The sequence below is a fragment of the Brachionichthys hirsutus genome, chromosome 20 (assembly GCF_040956055.1).
Source record: "Brachionichthys hirsutus isolate HB-005 chromosome 20, CSIRO-AGI_Bhir_v1, whole genome shotgun sequence".
Taxonomy (NCBI): Eukaryota; Metazoa; Chordata; class Actinopteri; order Lophiiformes; family Brachionichthyidae; genus Brachionichthys; species Brachionichthys hirsutus.
The window spans coordinates 2,633,219-2,653,074 of NC_090916.1; the positions used below are offsets into that span (position 1 = coordinate 2,633,219).

General features: G+C 43.0%; 2 protein-coding genes and 3 non-coding genes across 5 annotated transcripts in view; 4 read left to right on the forward strand and 1 right to left on the reverse strand.

Annotated features, from left to right (window-relative positions):
• Positions 1–867: 867 nt before the first annotated feature.
• On the forward strand, positions 868–3,468 carry rps12 (ribosomal protein S12). Its single transcript, XM_068753855.1, has 6 exons — positions 868–922; positions 1,047–1,093; positions 2,108–2,224; positions 2,423–2,525; positions 2,917–3,018; positions 3,378–3,468. The coding sequence occupies exons 2-6, from the start codon at positions 1,080–1,082 to the stop codon at positions 3,438–3,440; spliced, it is 399 nt and encodes a 132-aa protein (XP_068609956.1). The 5' UTR covers positions 868–922; positions 1,047–1,079; the 3' UTR covers positions 3,441–3,468.
• On the forward strand, positions 1,960–2,030 carry LOC137909721 (small nucleolar RNA SNORD101). Its single transcript, XR_011106010.1, has one exon. It is a non-coding gene; the product is annotated as a small nucleolar RNA SNORD101 (small nucleolar RNA).
• Positions 2,274–2,358, forward strand: LOC137909724 (small nucleolar RNA SNORD100). Its single transcript, XR_011106013.1, has one exon. It is a non-coding gene; the product is annotated as a small nucleolar RNA SNORD100 (small nucleolar RNA).
• On the forward strand, positions 2,640–2,720 carry LOC137909723 (small nucleolar RNA SNORD100). The gene has a single exon (XR_011106012.1). It is a non-coding gene; the product is annotated as a small nucleolar RNA SNORD100 (small nucleolar RNA).
• Positions 3,469–4,002: 534 nt separating the features above from the next.
• Positions 4,003–19,856, reverse strand: part of eya4 (EYA transcriptional coactivator and phosphatase 4) — a 34,790-nt gene continuing 18,936 nt past the window's right edge. Inside the window, exons 4-20 of the mRNA XM_068753854.1 lie at positions 18,046–18,167; positions 15,918–16,001; positions 15,277–15,354; positions 15,009–15,075; positions 14,730–14,872; positions 14,355–14,498; positions 14,183–14,265; positions 13,125–13,299; positions 12,052–12,194; positions 11,750–11,833; positions 9,388–9,477; positions 8,972–9,030; positions 8,509–8,669; positions 7,319–7,433; positions 7,026–7,147; positions 5,581–5,681; positions 4,003–4,723 (exon numbers count right to left, since the gene is read on the reverse strand). Coding sequence (XP_068609955.1) covers positions 4,643–4,723; positions 5,581–5,681; positions 7,026–7,147; positions 7,319–7,433; positions 8,509–8,669; positions 8,972–9,030; positions 9,388–9,477; positions 11,750–11,833; positions 12,052–12,194; positions 13,125–13,299; positions 14,183–14,265; positions 14,355–14,498; positions 14,730–14,872; positions 15,009–15,075; positions 15,277–15,354; positions 15,918–16,001; positions 18,046–18,167 — 1,852 coding nt within the window. The 3' untranslated portion in view covers positions 4,003–4,642. The remainder of the gene's footprint in view (positions 4,724–5,580; positions 5,682–7,025; positions 7,148–7,318; positions 7,434–8,508; positions 8,670–8,971; positions 9,031–9,387; positions 9,478–11,749; positions 11,834–12,051; positions 12,195–13,124; positions 13,300–14,182; positions 14,266–14,354; positions 14,499–14,729; positions 14,873–15,008; positions 15,076–15,276; positions 15,355–15,917; positions 16,002–18,045; positions 18,168–19,856) is intronic.

Sequence of the window (19,856 nt, forward strand, 5' to 3'; positions counted from 1 at the left end):
TTGTTCAACTGGAACACTTGAACAAAAACTACAGTAATACTACTCAGTGTCAGGGTTGAGCAGACCTAAACTCTCCAGTCCTCAGATACACAGACAACATGTTTGTGTAGCGTTGGGCAAATGGGGCCAAACGATCGTTGCCAACAACGCCACTTTAGGACCTGCCCCTAAAGATATAGTTTTTCCTTTTGGTCCCCCAGCTCGCTTTAGCGGGTTTCCCCACCCGCAGGTCCGCTCACAGTGACGACCAGCACGGCATTAGGAATTCAAAACATTTATTTACACTCTAAAAACAAAACTAACAAAAGAAGAGGAGAGACACGGCAGTGACGGTCTGTACGGCCAACCTGCCTTCGAGACAGGGAAACACAAAATGAGGACTCGGAACGAGGGAGGGGAGCACCTATATACGCCGCCCCCCCAATCAGTGGTAAATGGGCCACAGGTGCTCCCTCCCACACCTGCCTGCCCAATTAACTCCAATCACCCGGTTACATTCGTTTATTTTAGTAAAGACAAAGATGTCAGATTTCAGCAATTCAGATAGTTTATTAAACAGACAGAATGAAATGAATCATAATCTCGGCAGAGGGTTCATTCAGTGGCATCAGATCTTACAAGGAGGAAGTCCAGTCCTGCATATCGGACCCTTTTATGACTGATTTTTGGTGAGGGAATTAAATGGATATTTTACAAGATATTCCCTCTGTCTTGTAATTCCCTCTTCATTTAGTTTTTTCAAGATTAAGAGAAGATTTTAGTTATTTTTAAATTCCTCTTGCCTGGAAACAACGAAATTGCGTCCTCAACCAACACAGGCAGTTCGTTGGACACCAATATATGGCGACAATGGGGCCTTGCGGTATAAAGCGTCGTCGCAGGTTGCTGACGTCCTCTTTCTTCGCTGCCCCAAGTGGCTTTGGTACGTTTTCTGAGTTATCCGCCCAATCTGCTGGATTCATTAAACATCTTGGTTTTAAATATTCTCGCAAAGACGGTTCTGTGATAAGTAATAACTTGCCTTTCTCATCTGCCGTTTATTTTAGAGCTTTAAGTCCCACATCCATCTAAAACCAACAATGGCCGAGGAAGGGTAAGCATGATGCTAACTGGCAGCGTGAACCGAGCGATGTAATAAACAAAACCGTAACGAAGAGTGTCTGGTCAAACAATAAGTCAAGTTTATGGCGTTGTTGTTTAACTTAAGTGCACTGTTGCGGCTAAATGTTATCTGTTAGCTTGAGAGGACTAACCATTTAGCATAGCGTAGCGTAGCAGAGTGCCACTTCGGGACATTTGATGCTGAATCTGCATCACTCGATCCTTCAGAGTCGCTGACGTCTTTGAGTTGGCCTCGAAATGTCGGAGGTGTGGTTTGATATTGGGGGAATGTTGGTGCGTTCATAAAGGTTTAGTTCCTTTATTGTATAGCAGGATTGAAGTGTGTTCCCTGACCGGTTGTCTGAAGCTAGTATGAACTAAGCTAGCCTGAAAGTCTACAGATTTAAGAGTTTTATACATATTTAATAATTTGGATAACCATTGAATATCACTCCAGACAAATATAATAAATTTGTCTAATCTATTAAAATGGGTACATTATTCAGAAGAAAATTGGCATGAAAACTGAGCCCTCCAAAAACTAAACGGCTTAAATTCAGATTCAGAATGCATTATTAATAATAAGCAGCAGTGTGACTTTTGGAATTACAGAAAACATTTAGTACACAATAGACACGCACGTTGTCATGACGATGCTGCACTGGGAATGTGCAGGGACTTTATTCAAGTTAAGGATCCAAGTTAAAAATTTATGTGGCATCTGTTACCATCCGCTGAGAAATGGGATGCAGTTCTTGACCAACTCAACAAATATGACAATGACTGGCCTGTTTTCTTTTGCTCACTGGCACAGTGCCGACTTCATGCTCAGTTTGAAGATGCAAACTTCTTTTGGGTGTGTGCGTGATGACTACCTTTGTTGGATTCCCATTCACTCCTCCATGAGTGATATCCCCTGTCTGACGCACCCGAAATATCATCAAAGTTTGCTTCTCGCTATCTGTAACCTGATCATACTTGAACTCTTTCATGTCTGTCTTGATAGCGTTGCTGCCGGAGGTGTCATGGATGTCAACACTGCTCTTCCAGAAGTACTCAAGACCGCCCTGATCCACGATGGCCTTGCTCGTGGAATCCGTGAGGCTGCGAAGGCCCTGGACAAGTATGTTGAATCATTCGATCCGATCAATACGTTTCTATTTATTTGCAGAAATGTCACTGATGATATCTTGGCTCCCTCTTCTGAAAGTCTGTGTGGAAGACTGCCATCGTTACCCGATTTCTGTCTGAGATATTCCACTGTGTTTGAAATGTGTAAGGTGTGGTCTTTGATCCCAGCTGATTCAGTGTTCTTCCGCAGGCGTCAGGCCCACCTCTGCGCCCTTGCAGCCAACTGTGACGAGCCCATGTATGTCAAGCTGGTGGAGGCCCTCTGTGCTGAGCATCAGATCAACCTGATTAAGGTAATGTCTGCTCGATGAAGATGGCTATGTTGAGGAAGAATGACTGTTTGGATAATGTAAAAGACTCGGGTTTTGTCTAGTGGGAGTTACAGGTGACATGTTGGCATGCACTGCTGTATCACTGATGATGATTTGGCTCCCTCTACTGAATGATATGAGGAGACTGCCACTGTTACCCAATATGTCTGAGATACACTCTAGGTACCCACATGGCTACCATTTATTGTCCCACAAATGTTTAAAGATATAATTTGTCACTGAATTTAAGGTTTTGTTTTGAGTAATGCAATTTTGTGGTAAAATTGCTTGTTGTAAAACATTACAGCTTGTTAACTAAGTGTCTGGCAAAATTCAAAAGATAAGGGACGGAACTGTTCAAACTTCATTTCAGGTTGATGACAACAAGAAGCTCGGTGAGTGGGTCGGCCTGTGCAAGATCGACCGCGAGGGTAAACCCCGCAAGGTTGTGGGCTGCAGCTGTGTCGTGGTCAAGGTAAGAGAAGGCCTATTTTTATGTGGCATACGTTTCAAGTCAGGAGGGATGGTGTTTTTTTTTTTTTTTTTCTTTGAAGTCTAGTCAGACAAAAGTTAAAATGCATAAAGACTTCCAACGACATGTGCCAATCGAGTGCGGCTGCATGTACCTTGTGACATGCAGCTGTTGAATACGTTTGGCTAAATGAAAGCCAGGGTACGAGCCCCTCCATCTGGCTGTGGTGTGTGGGGTCCCTAAGAATGGCTACATAAAACAGAGAGGCTAGCACTCATCTCAAGACTTTGAGCAGCCCTTTGTACACTGATACTTTTAGTAAGAACCAAGTCTTACCATCATTCTTTTTTCCTTGTCTGCAGGATTACGGCAAAGAATCTCAGGCCAAAGATGTGATTGAGGAATACTTCAAGAGCAAGAAATGAAAAATGTGAATTAAAAAGTGGAAACTAAGCCATTTTCTGGTGTATCCTTAACAGCAAACACAATGATCGGTTGTAGATGCAATATTTACTTTTTACTGGATAGAATACAAATATATAAGGAGTCTGTTTTTGAAGGGATACACTGAACATCCTTCTAGTATGTATGGCCCAAAATTAACACGGCAGATTACCGGTAGCTGTAAATCAAGTTTCGTATGCTTTAAAAACTAACTTAAGAGATATATACCGATACTTTGTTCATATTTAAAGGTAAGACCTGGTCTTGAACATCTTGCCAAATGCTGCATAAAAGCTAAATTCGAAGTTGGTTGCAACTTGCAAGAAGATGTTTGAATTCAGGTGTTTCATCCAACAATATGAATGTCTGGCCCTGCAAAAGAGGGCGGTGACACAAATTTCTCCGTAAATGTGGTTTAAAAAGCACTTTGAGGAGTCTGGATAATTTGACAGATCAGCAAGAATTTGGTTTGGTTACCTATGACGTGCTGCTCAGTTTGAGTTTTGTACAATTAACCAGCTAAAAATATGGAAGACAAGACAGTTCATTTGAATAGGGTTCTCCTTTATATCTACATACAGACATTTCTGAATAAAGAAAATTCAAGCACAATAAGGCACAACACAACTTCATCCTCAATTCCCCCACTCCCTCCAAAAATTACAAAAATCCAGGGGTGGAAAAAAAAAAAAAAACTTTAATTCTTTCCTTCACAAAAACACCCACCACTATCCTTTATTACGTTGATCATAAATGTACAGTTTCCTGCATTGAGTTGTTCTACCACCAGGAAGAAATCGATAGGAAAAAAAAAGCAGCTGGTGAGTCCACGTGGGTTGCTGCCTGTACAGAGAAGCTCCTGTGTGAACTTGTTCCAGTAGGTCCAGGGTGCCCCAAGGAAACCAGTCCTCCCAGTCCAAGGATGTCCTGTAGCCTGTCCTGCTCCAGCTGTAAGGATGGAGTCTTCACAGCATAGACGTCTTTTTAAACCCTGCTCTTCTTTCACATCTTTTCACCTCTCCTTTAGCCTCTTAAGACCGTTTAATCCAAACGTACAAAAAGTAAAATCACAAAAACAGTTGCAGTGTATTGTTTTGTTCTTAAATAGTTATACAAAAGGAGTGGGGATGGGTCTGCCTGGCTGACCGTGTCCATAGTAACCTGGCATGAGTCTCTTTAACAGCTACAGGTACTCAAACTCCAGTGCTTGGTGCAGCGCCAGTAGGTCAGAGTGACTGGATATCCTCCAGAAAGGCATGTTATGCTGCAGAGAGAACACACGCATCGTGAAAGCCATCACTACCGTCTCAAAGCTGCGCACACACCACCACCGTGAGTCATGCAAGCTGCACTGCAGAAGTGTGTAGCTGCCTGCTCTGCAAAAAAGCACCGCAATCGAAATCCATGCAATCCAAAACGCTGATAAATATCACGCATATAGCCGCATGTTATATAAGGCTATATTTAGCAGCTCCTGGCTTAGTTTAACAAACAGGAAGTGACCTGAACACAAACTAGAGAATGGATGTAAATAAAATACTCCACTCACCACAGGATAGTACCCCACAATGTTGAGATTGATCAAAGCTTGCTCACTGTACATTTGGGTGGCCATTCCTTTTCATTTTATTTAGATGTGTTTGAACCAAGTACATTTTATTCTAATAAATGGGCTGCAGGTGGCTTATAATTGTGTATATTTGACTTTCAAAGAAGGTGAATGATGTACATTAGCTAAGCCTCAATCTCAAACTTTCGCAGTTGCAATCAAAACTCTCCCATCCCTCCACAATAGAAAAACAAAAACAAAAAGCGACAGCAGGAACAGAATAAAGTGAACGACCAACACAAAACCTCTACAGCAAAGAAAGGCAGGCTTCGTCCACAGAGCTCACACTGTGGGGAGTAGGCGGGCTCACACTGAGGTTGTGGGTCCATTACCTTTTTGGCCGCCTGCTCCTCTTCCACACCGTCCCCAATTACAACATACACTACTTTCCTGCCAAACCTTTGCATTATGCGCTCAAAGCAACTCTCTTTTCCTGCAAAAAACAAATAAACAAGGGGAGGAAGGAGGGTAACAAGGTCAGAGGGGTCAGAGTTCAGGAGTCGTTTATTTACCTGGCTGGCCGCATGCTCTTCATCCTTCCCATCTCCAATCACAACATATGTAATGTTAGTTCCAAAGCGGGAGACTATACGCTCAAAACAGCTTTCTTTGCCTGGAGACAAACAAATGGGCTTTCACAGTTCTTTCATTTGTTCTTGGATAGACAGACATAAGACACATGAAGAGGAAGAGGGCTGCAAGCAAGGGTGAGGTGAAGGACAGGGATGCTTTCACAACGCCACCATCCCAGAAGAGATCACTCACTCTGATTAACCCTGACACCCACGCGGTGCATCCCGAGAGGTGCTTCACTTCAGATAAACATAATCAGTCTACTTTCCACCGTTATTCCAAGAGCAGACGGACTTTGAGAAAGGCCAAAGTTGCGGCGTCACCGTAATTGTTCAGCGGTTTTCCCTGCACAACATACACAATGCTAATTGCATGTAGAGTAACTTCACATGGAGTTACTTCTGCAGGCTGCTTGCATGTTAAACCTATGGAGGTTGACACGTTAACCACATTGTTACATCCATCTGAATTATGGCACCGCGGCGTCTAACTGGGTCCAACATAAGCCAGCAAACGCACGCACGTATGCACCGCTTGCTGTTGGGTTTACGTTCCTGAATACACATAATCCAAGTCATTCGGGTTTCCTTGTGCAGTTTGATGTACCGATGAGTCTGATTTATTGTTGGCCCCGGCTGTAAGCAGGGTTCAGGCCACTGGAATGCCTTCAGTTTGTGGCCGTCTGGCCTGGAGAGTCTGATGTTCTTTAGGGGTCCGTGTGAGTCGGAGAATAAGAGCCTCTTTACATCTGAAGGGTCAAACTAATTCACATTTTATTACATTTTTTCCAAGTAATGGTGATACATGATACACCTCCATCCATCCATCCTCAATTGACTCGTTTGTCCTTTGACTAAAAGAGATGCAACATTAATTTAAACAGCCAAGATCTAAGAAGTCACAGAAAGTTGCTGACTGGACAAGTCTGTGACTGTTTTATTACGAGCTACTACTTGATAGCTTGCTCAAGGTCAATTGTGTGTGTGTGTGTGTGTGTGTCAGTGTGCATCAATGCATAGCCAGCAGGATCTAATTTAATGTATTAGTGTCAGGCTCGGTTTTACTCTCTCTCACTCATAAGTACACACACATCATTTAAAATAAAGCATACTGTAACCAAACATTCCCGACCAACTGCCCAGTGAACCCGAGCCCAACTGGAGCTATGCATCTAATACCATAACAGGAAATCAGTACCATATGAAGCAGATGAAGAAACATCAAAATAATGGTAAGCAACAAAATATAGGTGACGTTTGGAACCGTTAAAATACAAAAAATCAATCAACATTTAAGTTTCTTCCACCCATATGATATTATTTATCATATCAGGCTGTTTAAGATTTATGGAACGTTTGTGTGTGCACGTGTGTTTGTGTCTTACCTATTTTTGTTGCACTATAAATGTTCTCGATAGGAAAAACAGATCCCAGGCTATATAGGAGAACTTTAGCCAGCGCGGGTATGAGTTGTGTTGTGGTCACCATCACGTTCACACAGTTACTCCTGTGGGACACAGAGGACAGACCCCTATTAGTTAAAGGCGCGTGAGTTGATTGTTGATTAGATTGAACAGATGGATTGTGAATGAGCGCCTTCTGGTGTTGAATATTTCCCACGCTCGCCAGCAATCCGTTAACAGAGGAGGGCTACGAAATGACTGAGAAGTAGTGTCACCTGGAGCTGATGATAGACAGGGACTTGAGTGCATGGGTGAGCCAAGAGTCAGTCAGAGCCTCCACCTCTGCTCTGAGCTGCAGCCAGCCGTCTCTTTTTGCAGGACCCAGCAGCCCTAAGACACAGCATGAAACAGCAAACGATGAAGAACGCTTGATTTCCTCAGAATTTGTGCAGCTGGTGAACTCCATTCATGACTTCCGAGTCTGTTCCTGCTAATACTGATCATCACTATTCGTGCTAAGACCGATTATCAGTCATCCTGCACTTGGAGGAAAAACAATTGTTTTACTTTATTTTTTGTGTTTTTGACAGGATTACGAAAAAAACTGCTGGATGGATCTTGATGAAAAATAATACGGAGATGGGTCTAAAATTTTCAGAGTGATCTGGATACCTGTCTGTATACAAAAAAACTGGCTTTTCCCATTTAAATGGAGGCTTTAAAAAAAATCATATATTGGAAAAAATGTATTACATTTACTCACCAAAAATCACAGTCATAAAGGGGTCTGATATGCACTATCATACAAAATGTGTTCCGGATCTGATCCAGAATGAGGTCAGGAAAAATTATTACATTTTAACATTGAAAATTCCATTTAAGGATTCAGAAATCAGATAAAAACACAAAACTCCGATTCACTTTTACTTTTCATCGTTAGTGTATAAAGATACCAAGAACAATTTAGAACCTTTTTGTGATGATCCAGATCACCATGTGGATGGTGTAAATCCAATTAGGAGGGGAACGAGCTGCTTGGCGGAGGTTTGCGGTCTCTGAGTACTTTTCTAGTTTTACATTTTGCCAGGGAAGTTGTTCAAATTAAAACTCCTGCTCAGAATAATATTTACAGCTTTGATGTTGGTGCCTATTTTCCAGAATCCAAATAAAAATAAGCATTTATAAGCAGCAATAAATTTTTATTTTTCATCTATATGCATGTTAGAATGTGGCTAGAATGAATAATTTCCCTTCTCGATTGACATTAACGCCTCTTTTTGTCAATTTTCATCGTCTTTAAAGTTTTCTTAAACAATAATTGTTCAGCATTATACTCTGAAAGCTGATGCGGTAAATCTTTTCTGACAGTATTTTAAAATCAGGTCGAAGAACATGTGGATGAAAACCTCTCAACCCAACAAAACTCCCCATCTCTATCCAGTGAACCCCCTTCACTGTGGCTTACCCCCCACATTGTTTTTGTAAGTGCCATACAACTCTTTGACACGTCGGTAGCGGAAGGCCAGTTTCCTCATCCAGTCCACCCCGCCGCGGACGCCCGTAGCCAGGCACAGGTTGGCGCTGGTTGCAGCTGCATGGAAGCCATCAGTTGCAAAACTGTAAGTACTGTCAATAATAATGATATGTTTTATTTGCAAAAATCTGCTCTGGTAGAACAAAAAGATCAAATGGTTATTCTTATTATTCATTTCCATGAACGTAACTGCCTATATTTATTTTCTATCATTAAAATACAAAGGAAAACGTTTTAATGTTTCTGATGAATTTAATGTTGTTGTTTTTTAATACAGTATTTAAGAAAGCTTATTAACGGAAAACAATTTAATTTGTGAATCATTGACCGAACAAAATAAATTATAACTCATGTTGTATTTATCATACATAAACATGAACGAGTAAAACCTCACCTTAAGTCCTGGCCATTGTCATCTGATGACACATCATCAATATGTACTTGATCGCACTCCTGCACACATACACACACATACACATACACACACACAAATAAGATCACACATAAGAATAAAGAACCGGATTACACACACATTAGTGGCATTTACTATGTATAAGACACTTTCTCTGTATGTTTTGGTTTTCCCCCTCATTATTTAATTATTTATTATTTTCTTTAGGCTTAGACTTGTTGAAAAAAGTTTCTCAATTGCCATTTTGTGCAGATTAGCTTTGCCAGACAGTATATAAACCATTGAAGTGGCAGTAAAGTAGCACACCGCTAGAGGGCAGTAGCCCCCTAATGATCTTATTCTTTCTCACATGCTTTTAAAAATGTAAAATGTGCATGTCAGTCTGATTTGTGTCTCACCTCCAGGTCATTAAAGAATAAGTGTGAGTCAGCCAAGTTGAAGATCATCTCCTCCATCCTCAGACCTAGAGTGACTGCCATAGGAGGGTCCTGATAGAGGAATGAAAAGTAATTCCATTTATTCTGTCCATGAGGCATTACTTAAATAAATAATAAAAATCAGGTTTTACACACCTCCTGATTCTTCTTCTACTTCCCAAATGTCAACCCCTTTCCCCACCCCTATTTGTGGAGTTGGTACAGTCCATTCATCACAGCAGATGCTGACAGACAGGCTGCACTTGCTCTGTCCCATCAACATTCCTTATGGCTCATGGCTTGTAAACCTCTGAGTCTTCGTGTGTGTGTGCGTTGAATTGAGCAAGTACCCTCAAAGGGAGACGCTGTGTGGTGTGTATGCGGTATGCGAATGGTTTGAGTGTGTGTGCCCTGCCAACATAGGGCTCAGCTGCAAAAACCATCATCTGTGATAGGCCAGCAAGAGACGACAGCTTGCCGTGCGATTTGCTGACGCCGCCAGTTGACCAGAATAGAAAGAAAGCAACAGCAAGGAGAGTGAAAGTGAATGAGAGGGGCATAGACACAGAAAGAGACAGCGATTGACAGCATTCCTAGGTGAAGAAAAACACTTCACAAAGTTAGAAAAGATGTGGAGCGCGCAGAGGTTTCCAAAACTAAATAGCCACTAATAGCGATCCAAAATTTCACCTGCATTTATTTTCCTTCGTTCCTGTCAATCACAGGGACGAGACACACTTGAGTTTGTCTCTCAGGTAATGATTATGTTGGCTGCCAGCCAAAGGAGAACTACAGACATCAGTGTGTGTCGAAACACTTGCAGCAAAAATGTGCACATTCCTTTTGAACAGTTGAATTTGGCCACGCTTCAGGCTCCAGAGGCGAGGCGGAGGTGGCTCTTTAAAAAAAAAAAATATTTAGCCAGACACGTCCAAGCAGTCGCAGAAAACTGCAAATATTACTTTGGCCTGGTCAGAGAAGTCTGAAACAGCCCCCACTCTCACCCACGGTGGCTATTATTGAAGCACTAGGACACTTCATGACGACCATCCATGTTGACAATAACTCCTGAACCAACAAATCAGGAGGTAAGAAGTGTGCATTGGTGTGGGAAAAAAGACACCAAGTAGTCAGACATCATTTAAAGCTTCACAAAGCCCGTATGAGAAGGGTTCCCGGGTCTTGTGGTTACCATGTCAATAGTGTAAACACTGTTTTCTGGGAGGTGTGAGCGGAGACAACCGTCACTATATTTCTTGAGGGCAGTAGCAGCAAATGAGGTGAAGAAATATCCTGACATCTTATTTTTCTGGAGCGCATCTAGGAGTGTGTGTGCGTGTGTGCCGTGCCAGATTTTTATAAATAATATCATAATGAACCTTGGAGGCAGCAGAGTGTGATGAAAGGACTGTAATGGCAGGCTTGTGTTTACTCAGAGGGGAAGAAAATTGTATACTGTATTGGCCAAATATTGCAATTTCCAAGAAGTAAAAGATACCACATAAGATAAGAACTATTAAAACTAAAGAAGTGTGGGTGTTGAATGAGGAGGACAGACCACCATACACATTCGCAAAGTCATTGTAACTGAGAAATAATCATGTTACATTCTAATTGAACACAGATCATTAATGAGCTTCGTGCATATTCTAAACATGCACGTACATTAATAGACTCCTTCATGTTTTCATGTATCAAAAAGAACTTTCCTGGTGCACTTGCGTAATGATGTAATAATTGTACATGGAGCTCATTGTGGGTTTGAAATTTAATATTTAAATGCTGCACACATCAACAATATTGAGATAAAATGAGTCAGATATTATCAATGGACTACATCCACACGATAACACAATACAAAAAATGTCATTGGTCATTAATGCATTATTTTTAATAATCCATTTGTAAGGTGTTCTTAAAAAAAATCAACTTGTATTTATAAGCAGAAAAAAGTATTGGAGGAAAAATAAATACTTATTTTCTGCCCTAAATACTGTATGCAGGTATTCTTGTCTAATGACCCGAACAACCCTTCATCAAGCAAAAATATAAATACAAAAGGTAGCATGTAGCCTGTGAGGCAAAGCCAGGGAGAAGAAAGCCCACATTGGACTCATTGCAGGAATACTTGAGGCTTGCTGAGAGGATGACGCTTCAGTTCATCCAGTTCAATTACCATTTTCGCCACATGCAGTAATTTTTGTGTGAGGATTCACCTCCCTTCATTTAACCCAAAAGGAGTCCTGCGTTTTCCCAGCTGGAATCTCGGATAACACTCAGGCAGCCAGAAACGGACATGAACACAGTAGGACTTGACTCAGCAATAACAAACTATCTATCTTACCTTCCCATATTTCTGTGCATAAGATCCCGTGAGCAGAGAATGGAAGACGATGATGGTTTCATCCAGGTCCCACACAAACACCCTCTGGAGAAGCAGAAACAGTGAGATGATGAGGAAACAGCACGGCGAGCTTTAGAGCTCATGCTGTGTGCGTCCGTGTTCGTCCTGACAGTGGCGTCAGCATTTGGCTCTCTGCGGCATTATGAGATTTTAGCGTGTGGAGAGGAAGACTATAAAAAGGGACACCATATCCATGGAATATTCAGTCATTGCTGACACTGTGGCGTTTGCTCGTCCCTCACCTCTAGGTCACTATCAGGGGGAGGGGACGGGTTGGTCTTGCGGCCCCTGCCCCGGGACTTGGAGCCCCCACTCCGGCAGGCTCGGTCATCCAGCTCTTTGATGGGCGTGGAGGGGCTCTGAACTGTGTCGAAGTCTCCAGAAACTGCATGCAAATGCAGACGTGTTTAAGATTTTAAACATTCAAAATGGAACAAATGCCTGCCTGAAGCCGCACAGGCGAGCTCAACCTACGCCCCCCCCCCCCCGACTTGAAGCAGGAGCAGCGCTGCAGTAGCGTAGATCCCGCAGGTGTTCTAGAGTTTTATCCACTTCAGGAAGGTCAATAACTCAAGATTTAAGCCTTCAGCTTTATTATGTCTTCTTGTTGGGTTTAATAAGTCAAAGTAATTGGCCTGACAGATCAACTCGGAGACTAACGAGGAGCCTAAACAAAAAGCACCATTCATATTCTGACTGATTCATGATAGCAAGCGATGCAAAGACTTAACAGAGGAGGGGACAGATGGAGCTGTGCAATAAATTAGAAAAGTTAGGTAATCCAATGCTTTCAAAGATGCAAAACTCTGCAAGGCGGGACCCACACACCCCACTAATGCCATATGTTCCACCGCTCTCCTGTAACCAGCAGCAGACTCCATGCTTAGGCTCTCGTATTGTTATATCTCAATCAGGGAGAGCGCCAGAGGAGGGGATGGATAAAGTCAGAGGCACGTGTGACACGGACAAATGGATACCAACTATAAAATAGAAAGAGAATTAGTGAGAAAAAATAGGGAGGAGGTAAGTTCCAGTGACAGGAAGAATGATAAGCTCCTTTAATCAGCCTCCCTGAACTAAAGCCAAGATAAATGGAAAATAATTGCATTCTTGAGCTCTCCCAAGAGTATTTTCTCCTCTTTCTATGAAAGTGCAACATTTAATGCAGCTTCACTGCAAAGTCTGCGAGGCTAATCTTATTTTGTGGTTATTTTTCTTCTGGAAACATTTGTTAGCATGTGCGTGAGATTCTGGTAGTTCGGTTCAGGGCTGGCGGTTTGTTAGATTCCGACTGGTGTCGCTCCGTGATGCCAACCTGGATGAAGCTCAGCAGCCTGCCCGCTCATGGCAGGAGTGGGATCTTGCAGCTGGTAGGCGGCCGTGGAGCCGGTTCCATCCACGCTGTTGGAGGTCATGTATGTCCCGTAAGTGGAGGCAGAATAATACTGGGCATACTGGTTTTGGCCAAACGTCGCGTATGAGGGATAATCCTATCGGGAAAGACATGAATGGAGACACAGCTTAGACAAAAAAGAACAAAATCAAGAAAAAAAAACAGGAAAATGTTTCCCTTCCCACTGGAAATGTTCAAAGCATCTTTTGAAGAGAGATTATAAAGTACTCTCTCTCTCTTTTCTCTCATCTTTTATTCCCTCAATACTTTTATATCTTCAAAACAATTAAAGCCTTGTGCTGCTGCTTTATCGACCTAGCAGAGATGGACGCCTTTATGAGGCGGCTCTCTAAACCTGTCACTACGTCCATCTCTGCAAGTCCTTATAAAGTGGAACACCACCACATGGATACACACACACACACACACACACACACACCCACACACGCACACCCACACCATTTATTACAGACACACAAGCCAAACCTTGACTTTCAGTCATATCTATCACAGTGTGACATTAAAATCCTCCTTTAAGCGTTTAGGCACTGGGGGAGGACAGGGAACAAAACACTCTTTCACAAAAACATTTTTTTGGGGACATTTATTCTTTGGAGCAGCTCTAAATACAAAATATTAGTTGTAGCATATTAGTTAATGTTAATTAATTAAATGTTTTCTCCTTAACCTAAAAGTTGGAAAAAAATTAAACACTGACAAAGGTCGGTGGGGTGAATCTGACTTGAAAATTTAACAATGCATGACTTTAATAATTGTAAAAATCACCAATCAGATTAATGAATTAATTAACGGTGGCAGAAGGCTTCTCTGGACCATCATGGCCCACTTTAACTCCTGAATTATCTGACCTGCACTTGAACCTGGATTTCTGAAACCAACATCCAGCTGCACTGTGAAAGTACCCCACATGAATCTGAAGGGCAATCCTGTGACAGACACACACACACACACTGCAGTACCTGCTGTGTGGCAGTGTAGTTGGCGGGGTTGGACACTGAGTTGTTGGTGGCATAGAGACCTGAGGAAGGAGTGAAACTGGAACCTTGTAATACAAAGAGGAAGGAATCGGACATTAAACATTTCGGTCACTCCGTGCAGGTGAGGCGATATCGTTCTGTGTTTCACACTGACCTGGCATCTGATAGGGCGAGTATGCAGTCTGTCCAGGCTGAGGTGTGGTGAACCCGGGGCTGTAGCTGAGGCTTGTCTGCAGAGGGGACTGACTCTGGGCCAGGCCACTTTCAGTCTTGATGCCTGGGAGCATCACACCAAGGTCTGTGACAAGAAAAAAAAAAAAAAAACACAGAATATTACACAGCCTTTGGTACAACAGAATTTCTTCTGATCCATCCGTTTGACAGGATCATCAGAGTTTAATATGGGCTTTACTTGTATTGTGTGCCTTTTTAGCGTCTCACTCAGTCCAAGTTTATCGCACTGGAGTTAGCATAACGTGATAATTATCGAGTCAGTGATTTAATGATCACACAGAAAATGAATCGGTACCGTAGGTGGACAGTCCGTACGGCTGTCCTGTCTGGGAGTAAGCAGTGTAGACGCTCGACTGCTGCATGCTGCTGAACTGGGGCTGGCCGGCGTATGTTGGCATGGGAGGGGCTGCTGGCGTGGAGAGAATGTGAGGGTAGGGCCTGCGGGGGGGGGGGGGGGGGGGGGGGAGCAATAAGTGAGGTGTATAACTGAATTTGGTGAATTTATTGGTGCTGCAGAAACAAACTAGAAGCACTCTTGGAAATCTGCTCCTGCGTTGTAAAGGGTCAGACTTACTTAGACGGGTAGAGGGGAGGTGAGTACTGGTGGGCTGAGCGGGGGCTGTAGCCGCTGCTGGTGATCACTAAAAACAGCAGAGTGCACGTAACAAACAAACAACAAGACAACCACAGGCTTACATTACATTGAACATGACTGCTCCTCAACAGGACAATCCACAGCCTCGCACATGTTTGAGTAGAGAGGAGGGATGTGTGTTTCTGAAAAGACTCCACAGGAGAAAATTGTGCATTACTGCATTTGTACGAGACACATTTGTTCTTACCTGAGCCTGCGTATGTGTCCAGCACTGTGTCGCCTGTCGTAGTGACCGTATCGCTGTTGTTCATAGGCTCGGTTTTCACTTGAGGAAGAGCAAAAAGGTTAGAGTCAGGGTCGGCCATTAAGGGAGTCCATCACACACACACACACACACACACACACACAGAGGGAACCTTAAGGAAGATGATACCATGCATGTTCCAAATGAGGTGAGCTGGGTTGCCACTAGGAGCTTTTTAAATGACTTTTTTCTTTTTTTATATATAACCATCAGATTTCATTACTTCTTGATTTTTAATGTCAATATTTTTGGTATTGATTGAATTTTGGATATACCATCAGTAAAAGATACAAGGAGACCCTTTGGCAAAGAAATACCAAACGTTTTGCTCGTGGAAACCCTGCAAATATGTCACAATTCCACACACGCAGTGACGAATTCACGATGGGATCCAAAGAGCGGAGAACATTGCAAACAAACGAAAATGACTGCAAATCACAAAAACAAAAACAAAAAAAACCCAAACCAAAACAAAAAAAAACATTACATTGGGGATGCTTCCATGTAGAAACTCATTCCTTTTGCTTTTAAGGAAGTACTGTCTAACACTTTGGCCTTGGATTCACACACATGCACCTCTGTACCATAATCCTTGGAGCCCGGGGCAGGGGGTGGGCTGCTGCAGCCCAACAGCCAATCAGCCGTGTTTAGAACTGTCATGTTTTCACCTAAAGGGGCGTAAGGTGGGAAGGTGGTGAGGATAAGACGCACTGAGAGCAGGACGCCAGCCTCACTCATACAGGACATGGATTGGAATTCCTCGGATTAAAGAACTGGCTCGGCACATGTCCGTTTGCGTTCTCTTATAGGTCCTACTGCTCTTGACGCAAATGGTCAAACACTTCTTTTGAAGCGCATCAGACCAAAACCAGCCATGATGGTTTTTTTCCCCTCATTGCTTGTTCTACAAATGAAGACAAATTTAATTTGTGTTGTCTGATACGTTGTGGCTTTAGAAGTGCTGGGAGGCAAATTGTGTTTGCAGTTGCCCATTTACAAATTCAGTGGCTATACGCAAGGCTAACACTCATTTTTGAGGCTTTTCACAGAAGATGCACAAGGCTATAAACTATAAAACTACAACAATGGCAGCACTTCAACAGATAAGAGTTGTGAAACTAAATGCTCAGCATTTAGAGAGGCGCTCCATGCTGCTGAGGGGGAACCGTTGAGTGCGATAATCGTCTGTGTGGACTCAATCTTCTCATGTCGCTCTCGCCACATTGAAAAGATGGTGGGATCCACCTGGAAACGTCCTGCGTGAGGTTCTTTCGTTCTTTTTGATGGTTCAAAGTCAGCACTCGTGACCTGAGAACTAAATTTTAAAGCAGGACTTTAAAGTAAGACCTCTGGGAGCAACACCACCCAGCTGACGCGCTCTAATGAAGATGAACGAGTTGCTATGGCGATGGCCCGCGGGCTCCGACCGACGTCAGGTGAGGGGAACGTTGGGCATGTAGTTTATTTTGGCTGTGAGCGCGTAGTCCCAGCTCTTGTCTGCTTAGCCCATTTAGCTGTGAGCTCATCAAATGATTTAATGTACTCTAATACAGTCTGAATTCATCATCGGGTCCAATCTGAGCACGACGGTGTGTGTGTGTGTGTGTGTGTGTGTGTGCGTGTGTGTGCGTGTGCCGACCATCGAGTTGATTGCGGTCCAGTTTCTCACTTTTTCCATTGCGGCACTTTTAAAAGCGGTTTGCTTGTTAAATCAGCAGCAGTTCAAAGGATTATGCTCAACAAAAGCACTTACATCCAAGCACCACTGTATCAAACGGCTTCATCGGGGGCGACTGCAGGGGAAAGATGGCAAGAGAAAAAGAAGGAAGAAAAAGAGGAACACAGACAGACAGAGGAAAAGAAAGGGAGGAAAAAGAAAAGACGATGAAAGAGGGGAGAGGGCTCTGGTGTTGACATCTTGGAGAGTGGTGATGCTTTAATGCTCTTGCAGACGAAATAGTTTCCAGTGGGATTTTGGGCTTGCATTCACACACACACTTTGCCGAGCTGTTAGCGTAGCGTAGAAGTGCTTTGCCTTGTGTTTACACACATTCTTCAGTGGTTTACTCAAGTCCTCCTGCCAGCATGGGATGCGTGTTTCAGTGTGTTTGAATGTGTCTCCTTCCATTTCCATAAAGTCCGAAAGAAGCACTTATCTCCGCCCTTTGAAAACATCCCCGACTGATGATTTTGCACCACGTTTCACTGCATTACAATGCGCTCGTGATCCTCACATGCACAATGCGATTTATTATGCGCCTAAATGAGCTTAGTGCCATAAAAAGCTTTTAACAAAGGAATATCACCGATGTGATGAAAATGATTCATATTTCATATCATTATAAGCAGAAGAAGAGAAGATTAGCGCCACTCTGTGTGGCACGTCTGAGGTTATAACCAGCAAATTCAACAAAATTGACCTGCCAGCACCTACTAAAACCCATTAATTAATAAGTTCCAGCTTGATAAACAGCATATACTTAATTCAGCATATACTTAATTCCATTGGAAGCTAAAAAAAAAAAAAAATCCTTCTGAGACCCAGCTATTTAGCATGTCCTCTGTAGTGGACATTTGTCCATTGCAGAGGACATGCTAACTGGCGAGCTGGGTCTCAGGAGGATACATATTCATATTTCAAAAAGGATCTTTCTACCGTGGATAAAACTTCCCATTCATTGCTGCAACACCAAACACATTCTGCATTCTCACCTCCTGTTCCATTGGTGGTGATGGATGGGCTGCTGAGGTTGGTCTTGTCCAGCTTGGAACCTGTCGAATCTCCACCTCCCACACGGTTATGAGGACTGGCTAGGTCCTGCATGTCCATGGACCTGCAAGGGGGGGGTGGGGGTGGGTGGAGGGAGAGAGAAAAGGATGATCAGCTGCAATATGCTTGCACTGCTGGGGATCTCCCACCTCTATATATTATGGTAGGAGTAATATAGTCACCAGTTAGTGGAGGAGAGCATGTGTTCAAAGGTGTTAAGATGTTGTCTGCAGGCCTGTGTGTGTGTGTGTGTAGGTGTGTGTGTCTGTGGACTTTTGGGCTCCAGTACAAACCCACAGCCTGCCGTTTTACAATGTGTTCCACATGCATGACTGGGACAAACCAGCACACAAGGTGGTAATGATGAAGTGTGTGTGTGTGTGTGTGTGTGATTGAAGTAAATAGACACATGGACACAATGATATTTCTGCATTCACCGGTCTGATTTTCATGTCTGCATCAGTATGTACTGCTTATTTGGACTGGCAGCAGCGCCTCTCCTTGGGTTCCATGATCCCCACTGCGGTGGGAAGCGTATTTCATTCATTCATTCATTCATTCATGTATGCAAACTAAGAGAAGCAATATAAAACACTTGCTGAAGCTTCGTAATCGCTGCCGCCACAAACCTAGATTTTGTCATGCGCACAGTTTAAAGATGAGTCAGTGAATGGACAGCGCCTCACATGAACACGTTTACATGTACGTGTGCATCCTGATCCACTGCCGCCCGCAGGCCGGTCACACTCGAGCTTTTGTGTGAGACATGAAAGTAAGAAATGACAGAGATGGAGGGACAATTAAACAAATGCGCCCGCATTTGCTGTTCTATCCCCCGCCTGTGTGTTTGTGTGCGTGCGTTCCATCTGTGCCGCAGCCTGGAGACGGGCCAGCTCAACGCCGTGGGTAGATAAGATCGCCGCACATGACTGCAACCCAAAGTCAGACTGACAGGTATAAACGTATCGCTTTTAGTCAGGGTGCAAAAAGGAGAAAGTGAGGGAGATAAACACACTAAATCAACATTGTCAAACTGCTTGTTCTATTTACAGCTAAACACTCATTCTGTTCCCTTGAACATTTTGAACTGAAAACACTGAACACTGTTTTAACATCAACAAAGCACAACGGTAACCGTAACTTAAAAAATTAAATTAATATATCTCTCATATTCTAAGCAAGAATAGTCAAGAATAGTCAAATGAGATCGCTTTTCCACTTTTCGCTCCCTCTTTTGTGCTTCGACGCTCCTCAGCCATGCTTTTGTCTGCGATCAGCAGAAAATCATTCTCCACCGCCTCCTTGCACCGTTCCCCCCCCCCCCCCCCCTTCTGTTTCGCTGCTCTAGGGAGCCGATGGCAAGAGTTGGTGTTTCATAAACTCTATTCTGGTTTTCACATTATGTCTGCTCATACACAGGATATGCAGCATCTTAGCACAATGTAAAGTGTGTAATGTAAAATAAATGGAGCTACTACAGATTATTTTTGCAGATTTGTCTGGGGTTTTTTTCCAATGAAGGAATTTTTCTTTTAGTGTATGGGGAGACCAAGATCAACTTCCCGGATCTCCAAAATAACATCTTCAAATGTCAGCCAAGAGTCCAAAAACCAATATATTCTGCTTACAATGATGAATGACTGAGAATGATACTTTCTGAATTGAGAGGCTGAAGCCAGAGAATATCTGGCTTTTTGTGTCTAAATCATGAATTAAAGTAATAATTGATTTTTATTAAAATTGTTATCAATTT